Source organism: Acanthaster planci, linkage group LG06, assembly GCF_054643075.1.
Source record: "Acanthaster planci isolate LZ-2023a linkage group LG06, COTS_SCS, whole genome shotgun sequence".
Taxonomy (NCBI): Eukaryota; Metazoa; Echinodermata; class Asteroidea; order Valvatida; family Acanthasteridae; genus Acanthaster; species Acanthaster planci.
The window spans coordinates 5,897,145-5,909,594 of record NC_141782.1 but is presented as its reverse complement, the minus strand read 5'-3'; the positions used below and the strand labels follow the sequence as shown (position 1 = coordinate 5,909,594).

Sequence of the window (12,450 nt, the reverse complement as noted above, 5' to 3'; positions counted from 1 at the left end):
CGGGAGTGGTGGCATGACAGACAGAGTTCAGTGAAAGTGACAGGTTTGCTTTTCTTTTGTTTGTTTGTTTATTTGCTTTTATTTTTTTTTACAAAAACTTTCCTCTGTTTTGCTTTGAGGGCGATTACCTAAACTCATGACACACAGATTTGCTACTGTTATATCATTCTCCAAACTGAGCCGTGAATTTTCTGGTATGACAATTAGGGCCTTCCAACATCAACTTCATGAGCACTACTCTGAGCTGCAATCAAACCTTACAGTGCTGATAAGTACATCACAATGCTCCGTTGAATTCATTAAATAAAAGAGAATCCAAATAATGTGATGTGGAGGCTGCATATGCCCCCAAACTCGCTAACATGAAATTTGAATAGTGCTATTTATATCTGACAGCGCACAAAAATAAGCCAGCCAAGGCTTAGCATTGTGAAGCTAAATTTGGCAACTGAAAACCAACATTCTCTTCGTCAGAAGGAGTGTCAGGAAGCAGTCAAGAAGCACATGTTTAGGCCTAAATCTTCATCCACTCTGAGACATAGCGAGTTTGACGGCTGTAACACACGCAACAGATTTTGCAGTCCACATGACTAACAAATTCGTTCACAGGACCACATATGATTAAAGGTTGTGATTATGACAAATGTTGGATAAAATGAAAACAGCCGCGTCTCTACTTCAGGGCAAGCCTAGTAGGAGAGAACCTAAGAATTGGAGCAGGCCAATAAATGTCAAGCTCATTGGCCTAATTGAAGTTCGTGTTGGTTCTTGCATATGGTCCTTGTACGCTGCGGACTAAGGAAAAGAAATCCTGTACATCCAAAATAAAGGGAAAAACCTTATGACAGACTGTAAACAAGCGAAGCAGTTTCCGACTGATCAGGAAAATGGATGATATAGTCCAACTAATGGGCATGTGAACCACGAAAACTGGTGCACTTATTGTAAGATTTTTCAGTGTTCTGCAAGATTAGTTGATTACAGAAGGAGGCGTACAATGTGCTCATTAGTTCTGCGTTCAATGGCACATGTTTGCACATGACTTGAAAGGTTTTTACATTTGCCCCCCTCGTGTGATGGAGACAACATGTAGTTATTTTTTACTTAGGCCCGTTTGATTTAATTTGATTTGATTATTATTATTAACTCACTCAGATGAGGGGTGAGGCCTACATGTAAATAAAATATTTGCACTTACTTTTTATTTTAATTATCATATTATTTTTTAATTATTATTATTTGTTATTTTTTTATTTTATATATTTATTTTATTTTGTTATAAATCATATGATTGACTCAAGCCTGGCCAAAACCACTGATAATGGCTAGCAATCTGTATGCCCAGCGCGGCAGCCCAAATCGCCATTAGTGCCTGTACGTAGCTTCATAGTGCTGACTGAACATGAAGACGCGCCATTGCAGCTGCAGCGCAGGGAATTCAGCACAAAATCGTTGGCATTAGCTGGATGCAACGTACACCAACCCTGTACTAAAATGACTACCATACAGTTAAAAGTATACAAATTGTTAACCAACAAGTCCAGTATAGTAGATGAGGATGTAGCCCGCCAATAGTCCTTCTAAGCTAGCCTCACCACTAGTCACACCGGTTAATCACTGCTGGTAGCAGTTGGACACCCAGTGCAAGAAACCGGCTGCACTGACATCGACAGCCTTGGTGAGTGCAAAGTACGGTGCTCCACTGACTGCATGTAGCGATGAGCGGTGGCTTGCTGCCTTTCCACTCCTGATTGGAACCAGCTGCCCTGACATCGACGACATTTATGGGTGCTGAGTGTGCTGCTCCACTGACTGCACGTAGCAATGAGTGGTGGCCATGGTGGCACATTGGAATCAGCTGCTGGGACGACAACTGCATACATGAGCCCTGGGTGTCTGATGAGAGTATGCTTCTCCTCAACTGCCTGCTTGTAGAAAATGATGTTTCCCCTCGTAGTTCATGCACCATAAAGGCCTGTGGACGACGGTCACATGGGTCCAAGGTGACGCACGCTGGCATACGGTGAAGGTGACCGATGAGTCTGTCTATTGCACTGTCTGTTGAAACGCAACATCACAGGGAAAACAGCATATATGGACTTGTAGATTTCCAAAGGCGAGGAAAAATTGACACCCGACAGTGAAAACTTTAAACTTTATGACAAGGAATCGATAAATGGCGCAGTCTGGCAACAGCCCGCAGAAGTGAACTGTTCTACACCACAAAATCCAACGGCGATTTTTCCTTGATGTAGGCCTACTACAAAATATACCAGGCCTACCAGTAATTCACCCATGTGTAATCGAAAGACGTATAATCCAACTGTTGATCAATTCAAGAAGAAACGTCTGCAAGTTAGTCAACCCTGAGGCACAAAAAATTTTGGGGGCGCAACTGGTTGCACCTGCTGTCCAAAAGTGAGGCTTGCCACCTTTCCCATAAGGGAAGCAAAAGGAACACTGAAAACTGCAATTTCATTGGCCTAAAGTTTAACCAATTTGTATAAGGACACTTCATATCCAAGCAACTTGCACACCCAAACACTAAAGCCCAGTCACGTGATCATTCATGGCCGCGCCCACATGACAGCAACACAAGAAAAGCCAAAGGGCACCTTTGTGTGTTTTCAGAGAGAAATGTTTTTATTATTTATGCAATAAAAGAGCGTTGCTGTAGTTCATGGTCACATTATTCAGTGTGTAATTAAGAAACTGAACTTAACAAAATCTATAACATGTATCTTTATCAGAAACTAATCTGAGATCAAGGGTGATGTGATTTTACTTGAAATGTAAACATTATATTTTCAATTTTGGTGGTATGGAGATGATTCTGAAATGTTAAGTTTATGTGAATCAGTTGATTGTTGTTACCCTAAAGTGGACATCAGGTGAGTATTGACACATCTGTTAAATTTTGATGACTTTTTCAATTCTATGTTACAGGAATTAGAGAGGCTTTCCTTAGTTATCAACAGTTTGGATGAAAGAGGTGATGCAACGAAAGCCTTGCTACAGCTCCAGCAGAAAGCAAAAGTGATTGAGACAATGTTTTCTCAAATAAGACCCTCATCAGATACAAGGTATTGTGTATGTAATTGTTACTCATTTCCTCAGAAAACTATAAAAAATGTATGTTTGGGGGATAGTTTGTAGTGTAAACCTGCCCCACAGGTTCTTTGTTTTAATTTATCAAGAGTGTGTCATGTTATTTCTACACTTTGGGACTTTCAAAGATATGGCTTCAGTGCCTTTTTTTGGGGGGGGATATTTTTTCCCTTTTCCATCCCCACAAATCCAATATATTGCACTATTATTTCATTCTTAGGATTTGATTTATTTTTATGATGCATACCGTATCAAAATAATCTTTCCACAGATTTTATACCTTATGCTTAATTTGTGCAACAAATCTCATGATGATATCATCATGTGTTGGGTGACTGTGAAAGGTGCATTTCTTGTCCTTTATCGCAACTACCTACTGTACCCTATATGGGTAGAGTCTATGGTATTTTCTTTCCTATGCAATAATTTACATTGACTTTTCTTTAAGGCTGTGCAATATATCCATTTCAAATTTTGCACAAATATCCATCCCGATCACTAGGAGTGCATATTACTCCGATCGGTGATGTCACAATGATATCAAGTATTAATAATCGTTATTTAAAAGACTTAGTCTTTCAGTTGTATTTCAGGATATAATGGTCTACGGTATAAAGGTGTAATGTTTATAATTTGGGATCAGATAAATCTTGAGTTTTAAAAAAGGTAACATATTTTGTGTTTTGTGCTCGATTTCTTTGATTTTTACTTGTAAGATTACTGGAAGGTCAAAGCTGGGTAAATTTTTAATGCTGTCAAAAAGGAAACTCTAGTTATTGTCACTGTTTGTTTTTTTCAGGCTGATAAGTTCCTCCCATATTTTCTTCAAGACAATACAATATATCAACTTGGAACTTGGTATCCACCATCAATTCTGATCCCAAGCTTTTCATATTACTCAAATGTCATAACGACATCACATGATTTTTTAATGAACTATTTTTAAATGTTTCTATGAGTTATTTTAACATATATTCTAAATAAAACAATTGCATTCTTTTAGCCCTTCAATAATTAAAGTAGAAATGAATGTTGTTTGCAAAATTCTGTGACTTCATGATAAGATCAAAAATGAGATTTTTTAAGCACAATTTCAGCAACATTTGATCATTACCAAAAATAATGGGTATGTACTTCAAGTCCACAGAATATCCCATAGCAGAATGTTTTCAACATGATATTGCCACGTCGACAGTAAGCATGCCAATAAGGTTGACAGTAAGCATGTCTATAGTGTTGGCTGATTGAATGCACAGATTATTGTGATGTTGATGTTGAGGTTTTCATTTTGTCATTTTGTTCATCACACACAAATACCAGATACACATCAGATTAATAATATCACAGCATTGGAAATAGAAGCGTGATCATTCCAACTCTTCTTGAAAAGAGAAAATATAGTGAAATACAATAAAGTGCTTTTTGTTCCAGGAGCAGGTTAATTACTTCGGACACATTGTGTCATCAAAGGGTGTAGCTACGGACCCTGAAAAGGTGCGAGCCTTGGCTGAGTGGCCGACACCTAAGTGTGTGAAGGAAATGCGAAGCTTTGTTCGCCTCACTTCCTACTATAGGCAGTTTATCCATGGGTTTGCTGAGGTGGCCTCATTGTTGCATGCCTTGACTGAAAAGGCAAGAGAATTTGTCTGGACAGAGGCTTGCCAAGAAGCATTTTAGGAGCTTAAACAGAAGTTGCAGACAGCACCTGTTTTGGCTTACCCTGTATCAGACAGTGACTACATCCTAGATACGGATGCTAGTGGAGTTGGAATAGGGACAGTTTTGTCCCAGGTCCATGAAGGCAAAAAGAAAGTTATGGCCTATGCCAGCCGCAAACTGGGTAGAGCTGAAAAGAACTATTATGCTATGCGAGGGGAGCTGTTGGCGGTGGTGGTATACTTAAAACAGTTCAGGTAGTACCTGTATGGTAGGAAGGTTGTCCTTCACACTGATCATAATGCCCTTTGGTGGTTGCTTTATTTTAAGAGCCCCGAGGGCCAGCTTGCTAGATGGCTTGAAGTCATCAGTGAGTATGATTTGACCATTCAACACTGACCTGGACGAAAGCATGGGAATGTCGGTGGGCTGTCCAGAAAGACCTGTAAGCAGTGTGGTCGGAATGATGGTGATGAGGAGGTAGCGGAGGCACCTCAGGTACCTAGGGTGTTGGGAGCACTAAACCTCCTGATGATGCTGTGGATCAGGGAGAGGTTGTTGCTGATCCTCGGGTCCTAAAGGATGAAGTGAAGGATATCTCTGCCCAACCGTGTATGTCTTAGGATGCTGTCAGACAAGCACAGCTGGAGGATCCCAACATGAGTTGGAGGATCCCAGTATGAGTTGAATTATTGAAATTAAGAGTGGAGCTGGGCAGTAGACCTCTTTCAGAAACTGTTTCACTTCGGCCACCCACAAGACGCTATGGTCTGTCTGGGACCAGTTGCAAATGAGCGATGGGGTGCTTTGCAGAAGCTGGGAGTCCGACGATGGGAAGTCAGTCAGGTGGCACCTAGTACTTCCAGGGAAACTTTTAGAAGAGGTCCTTCGTGAGCTTTATGGTGGTTGGACGAGCAGTCACTTGGGTGTTACAAAGACACTGGCCAAAGTAAAACTGCGGTATTACTGGCCGGGAATGACCGCCGACGTGAGCTCTTTCAGAAGACAGTGTGAACTGCGTTTTAGGAGGAAGTCTCCTGCAAAGAGGAGAGTTTCCCCCTTACAACAGTACATGGTTGGCAAGCACAAGGAAAGAGTTGCTGTGGACTTGCTGGGGCCATTGCCCCAGAGTGACAGTGGTAATTCTTGGATCATGGTGGTCAGGGATTAGTGCTCCAAATGGATGGAGGCGTGTCCTCTCCACAATGCCAGGGCTGAGACTGTGGCAAATAAGTTTGTCGCTGAGTTTGTCTGTAGGTTTGGGATTCCTTTGGAATTGCACTCAGACTAAGAGACAAACTTTGAGTCAGCCATGTTTGCTGAGATGTGTCAGGTTTTTGGCATATCAAAAACTCGAACTACAGCATACAACCCTAATTCCGATGGACTGATTGAATGGTTCAGTAAGACTTTGATCAACATGGTCGCGGTTATGACCGAAGAGGAGACAGCGTTAGTGGGACGAGTGTCTGCCATATGCATGTTGTGCGTATCGGTGCACTCTCCAAGAGTTGACTAGTGAGTCCCCAAATATGATGATGCTGGGGAGGGAAACAAGGTAATTGAAAGTCTTACAGTGGAGGACCTGGTGAAAACAGATTTTGCACAAGGGTTGGGACAGAATCTGCAGGAGGCTCATGATAAAGCTAGAGAGTGCCTCAAACAAAGTGCCAGGCACCAAAAACGGAACTATGACCGCAAGGTGCATGGACAAGGACTGATAGAAGGTCACTTCGTCTGGCTTTTCAATAAGTCCAAGAAGAAGGGGAGGTCCCCAAAGTTAGAACTTCGCTGGGATAGACCATTTTTGGTGGTCAAGAAACTCTCTGACGTAACTTACAGGTCCATGGAGACAGGCTCAAGCTGTACCTTGGCGAGCCCCTAAAACCATAGAGATATGGGCCAAAGGTGGTTGAGGAACCCTTGATTCAGGAAATAGTAGAGGGTCCCCAGTCTACTGATGGAGAACTTGTGGATGATGGAGTGAGTAAGTATCAGGGAAGAAGTGAGGAGCCCCCTGAGGTTCCAACACTTGATCCTGCAGGAAATAAGGACAAGGGGAAAGGTGAAAATGGTCCAAAAGAGGCTCCTAGAAGGTACCCTCAGAGGGAACAGCGGCTCCCTGCACGATATAGATATGATTTGGGGAAATTGTAAATAATATTAAAAGTTCTCCAGAGAAGAGTTCTGACCACGGGACGAGCCAATTAAGAGCCGACGATGACAGGGACAGGAGGAAGTCCCATGAGAGAAGCTGTTATTTCACTCTCCCCGACCCCCGTATCACCTCTCCTCCGCTGTCCACTAGTGAAGTCCAGCATTCAGGAGAGTCCAGCCATGAATACAGCAGCTGAACACTCGACAGCGTCTGACCAGTCGCAGGTTCATCGTAGCCTACCAATCTTCCACCAGGGAGGTAAGCCTCGCTCTATCTTAGATCTGATGAGGAAGGAGCATCAGACTCCCGATTTACCCAGGTCCATGATGTCCCTGAGCTCAGGTACACAAGCCAGCCCAGAGCATGAGGAGAAGACTGACAGAGACAAGGAAGGGAAACCAGGGAAGAGGATGAAAGTTGCGACCATAGAAGAGAAGATCTTCTGCAAAACCTTCCTCGATGGCAGGCTGATTCGAGAGGAAGTCCACCATCAGGCATACCTGAGACCTGTCGATGTTAATGAGTATTTCGCAGTTGCAGAAGGCAGCACTTAGTTTGTGCTTCTACTTTTTGTCCATAACTAACAAGGATAGGCACTTTGTAAATTTGTTTTGCTTGTGTTACAGGTTAAAGTTAACTTATTTCTTCAGTGTATTTTTAAAGTTTTGAAGTGTTGAGGATCACTAAAGGTTTTGTTACGAGTTGAAGTTTATCTTTATGTCAGAAGAAGAAAAAAGGACATTTTAATTGTATAATATCCAATTACCTTTATTCAATTTGGAAATATCACTGTATGATGTCGAAGGAAACTTTGAGGTAAAGTTACAATTATGTATAAATGAGGGAAATTGTGTGACATTTTGTGTACATGAAATGAAATTCTTTTAATTTTGTAATTTAGCAGGAAAATTTTTAGGAATAGTATTAACCTAGTGGAAAATAGACTTGTGAATAAAGTATGCTAACTATGATGAGGTTTATTAGGTAAACCTCACATTTGTTTTGTATAAAGTGAGTGATTTCCACATTGTGTAAGTAATGTATATCTGTACTTATAACTGGTGTGAGGTTGGATTATTATCGTATAAGGTTTATTGATATTGGGGTTTAGTTAGACCTCGTGTTGTTATAATTTTATGATAGAGCCCTGTTTCTTATAGTTTTGGATTAAGCTATTTGGCCCAGGACAGACCAAGCTTAGCTGGGGCCTGTGTGACAAAACAGGGGTAGGCATGGATGCCAGTCTAATTCATTCATTATTAATGCATGCGTTGACCAATCAGTGGTGCATAGAGCACTAGGTCTTGGTGCTTGCGGCGTGCTTAGGGCACGCACGCACTGTTAGTTTTGCTCCTGGGTCATGGAGTGACAGGATCGCCACCCAACGTTGTGAGCTGTACATTGCACCGACTGTGAGGTAGCGTAGGACACTGCACTGGAGAGCGCTGCGTCGTATCAACCAGTAGATGGAGTAGTAAATGAAGTAGTGAACTGTTTATTGGGTCTTGGTTAGAGTGGGAACAGTCTAGAGCGTAGGTTGTTAACCCTTGGCTGAGAGCTGTTGGTATGGTGATTCGTTGTGGATTGCTTGCCGTCTGTGAACACGGTAGGTGAGGTGATGGCTGGGTTGCGATCAGGGTATCATTGAACTGGCTTGCCTTGAGGGTTACTTGGAACACTCTGGTTCCTGTAAGGGTTATTATCTCTTGGATTAATCGACCCTGGGTAGTGAGGATTATTATCCCTTGATTGATTAACACTCCACGTAGATTATCACTGCTTGCTAGTAGAGTGTATTGTTGGCAATAGTCTAGCTTACGTTAGAGTTGCCAGGTGATTAGGTTTACCAAGTGAGGCTTATTGAATTGCCTTGTGAGGTGTATTGTACAAATAAACCTTGTGTTTTGATATGCCTCATTGATTTGTATCTGTAATAAACCTATTGCACTGATTCTCTTTGGAAATCCTGTGTCACTGTGAGGTTAATTAAGGTTTCCTTGTATTTCCTTGCTCTGATACCAGTATTGATCTGTCTATCCTACGTGGTGGTAAATTTTCACCAAACGAACTGCTCCTAGACTTAGTCCGCCGTTCGTTAGCTTATACCCCCCCTTGTGTCAGGATAGCCGCTCATCCTTGGGCAAGTTTAATAAATATATTTGTGGGGTCAGGCCAGGTCAATTCTATCTCCAATCAGGCCAGTCTACTGGGTCCGCCACAAGTGGTGTCAGTTGTGATGCCACAACATTTTCGATGTATTTTTCAATATCAGTGTTTTTGAAGTTTCGATACTTTTGATATTTTCGATATTTCTCTAAAATCCGATATTTTCTATATATCGATATTACCAAATAACTAGCATTAGCGATATCGATATCAAATCCTTATCGATAATATTGATATATCAACGGTGCATAATGGGGTAATGGTACTATTTCATAAAGATTTCCAGATAATAATCTTTAAGATTATCAAATTTTTATCATTTGTGATTTATTATCATTCTGATTTGCTTCACACTTCTTTCTAGTAATTTCTATTGTAAAATCTCACTCCACTTTGCCACTCTGTATCCCCTTTTATTGCATCACCATGTCTCTGTCTTTCCCTGATGAATTACCACCAAAAACAGGATCCCACGAAATTTACAATTTCTTCTGTTGTTGGATTAGAGAACAAGACAGTTGGGTGCAAGGTTAGACATCTCTTTCCAACCAATGACATTTTGTTTCCAGGATAAAATGTAATAGATATATATCACCAGAGCTGCCAACCTAGCTTGACCAAAAATCCTATGATTTTACCTTAAGAATCATATTTTCTGAAAAAAAAACAACATATTCTTCACTGTTGCATAACTTGGAGCTTGATTCGTATGTGAGAGATTGAGCGAGCGCGATGCATAGTCTGGGCCCCAGACCGATTTTGCTCATACATCCAGTAGTGTGTGAAGGAAAGTTTCAGACCAGCTTTACCCTCCTATACCTACCCGACCCCCATTTTCTCCCAATCCCGGGACTTTCCCATCTCCCCAGGGACTCTTCCCACCCCCGGGACTTTCCCCCTCTTCTCCGGAATGGAAAAAAACCGGTCCTCAATTCGCCAAACGACCCAATTTTCCCAATTTCACAAAATGGCCCTGATTTCCCCAACTCATTAAAACACGACCTTAGTTCCTTCCATGAAAAAAAACATTCTCCCCCAACCCCCTTTCCCCAGGACTTCCCCCTCCGGAAAAATGCAAAAAAGTTTCTCACCCCATATGGAAATCTTTGTCGCCCCGGGAAAAGAAAAAAACACCCTCCCAAAAGGAGAATGGGACTTCAAGAAAAATTGAAATAAAATTATAATTACTTAAATATAAATATGAACATGAATACTCAACTAAACCACAACATCGTCCTGTGTTATCAGGCTAAAATTGAATTAAAAAATAATTTTTATTCGAATTTGTCAAACAATATAACATGTCATAACCTACAGCTCGCCGTTGCCAACATACGAAACCAGGACTCATGTACGCGCAATTTAAGAGAGCCAGCGCACGTTCAGAAACCTACAGCGCCAAACTTATAGTCAGCTGTTACAGGTGGTGCAAGACAATGACATATCCTTTACGGCCACAGTTGCAAACAGCAAAGTGTTACGGAAAGCTCTCTTTACCGCGATTAAAGACTGCACTCAACCGGAAGCTATCGCAGAGGCAGACATCCTAAACATCCGACACTCTCGAGGTAACAACAGAAATTGGGAATTGAAGCCTAGTTTCTTCGCAGACGACCTGGTACACTTTTTTTGTTTTTTACAAGAGTTACATCGAAAAGAAAGCGTTGGCTGAGTTTAAATAGATAGGGACGCACAAGTTGCAAACTGCAATCAAGGTTCAATTTAAAATAGAAAAGCCCGGAGCTGAAATCCAAGTCAGTGTTTTCACATTTTCAAGCAAAAATATTACGGTGTTTGCCAAACGTGAAGTCAAAAAGGTGTTAAAACGAAAAATAGCAAAACATTTGGAAGACGTCAAAGCTCACGAACAACGAGGCTCTGGCTGGGTATTTGACAAAGTCGTCGCATTTTATATTAACGTGGCCCGCTATAATCCAGTAGGAGCAACTTACATGGCCCGAGCCTTTAGACGGTTTAGCCCACCCAAACCCCTCAAAGTAGACCCCACGTACTTGCTGTTTGTTACATGTAAATCGTGTGGGTCATAGTTTTATTTGGCACTGGAATGTAACCATTGTCGTAATAATAAGCGGTTCCTAATCCGTTTGATATGGTATCTGTCGTTTGTTTAAAGAACTTGTTTTGGTCTACGTCAAACAACTGGCAAGTGTCTATAAATTTCCAATGGTAGTAATCGTTGTGCAGCACGTCAAATATGTCGCTGCTCGGTATAGGCATGACGCAGTCGTAAAAGATTTTTCTTACCAAATAGTACATGTGAAAATTAAACAATGCCAATATGTACGGATTCGGATCAGACAGTAAATCAAATCCTACCCCACATGCTGTTGTCGCCCAAGAGACCACGAAATTAAATTGGTTTTGATAAAATGATATGGGAGTAACCCAACGGTTAACAGCTTCGTCTGTTTTCTTTCTCAGTAACTTATAAGCCGAGGTTAAAATGGGAAACACGGCACTAAACCAGTATTTTTTTAGAGACTGGGAAACATGTCCTTGGCTTTGTCTGGCATTTCTTGGCTTTGACTGCCACCAGCACCCTGAGTGGTTGCCCTCTAGAGATTTGCCTGCCTTATAAATGAGGAATTCCGAAGCGGCATCCACAAGGTGCACCCCATCTGATAAATATAAATCCTGCCGCCACCACTCAATTTGGGGGTGAGCAATCAACCCACCCGGCGCCCTGTGAAAAAGATTGCCCACCGAACGGTTAAGAGCTCGCCTGGTGCACTCGACCGAATTTTGTGTTAGCCGAGGGATAGGAGACCCTTGGCAAAATCTCCAACCAGTAAATGATTGAGTGAGGTAATAACGCTCGGGTGACGGCAAGGATTTGTTTAACCACTTGCTGCCGGGTGCTTTTTTTTATTAACCGTTATATGCGCTGCCGGGCTCTTTTTTCATATTTTCGTTTTTCAAAAATCTTCAAAAATTCATATCTTTTTTTTCTGAACGCCTAAACCCCATAAAATGGGTGTCCCGTGGCGAGTCTAGCCCTCACAAGCAACCTCCATTGACCCTTCGGTTTTGCGGCCACGCCGCCCGCTCTGTGTAGAGCCCCCATTGTGTGCGTTACATAAGGGCTCGTTTGTTCCGGGCCTTGGCCCAGTGCGTTGCTATGCTGCCGTGTTGCTATGCAGAGCGATTGACGGTCAAGACCTCAGCGTGTATTATGCGGTGAGTGAATGGGAAGCTGTGGACGTGCACTGGGCTTGAGTGAATGGGAAGCTGTGCACGTGCACTGGGCTTTGTCAACTGTTCAGTGAGTGCGGGCAATGACGGACAAATGAATTCATGCTGTAAAAAAGGGGTCTAAAAGTGTGTCTTTTTCGTGGCGCTGC

General features: G+C 42.0%; 1 protein-coding gene across 8 annotated transcripts in view; it reads left to right on the top strand.

Moving 5' to 3' along the window:
• LOC110987750 (uncharacterized) overlaps positions 1-12,450 on the top strand; it is a 523,067-nt gene that overhangs the window by 251,775 nt on the left and 258,842 nt on the right. For all 8 annotated transcript variants that reach the window (XR_015425693.1, XM_087138265.1, XM_087138261.1 and 5 more), the window contains one exon: positions 2,947-3,083. Coding sequence is in view for 7 of the 8 variants with exons in the window: in XM_087138265.1 (XP_086994391.1) it covers positions 2,947-3,083 (137 nt within the window). In the remaining variant the exon portion in view is untranslated. The remainder of the gene's footprint in view (positions 1-2,946; positions 3,084-12,450) is intronic.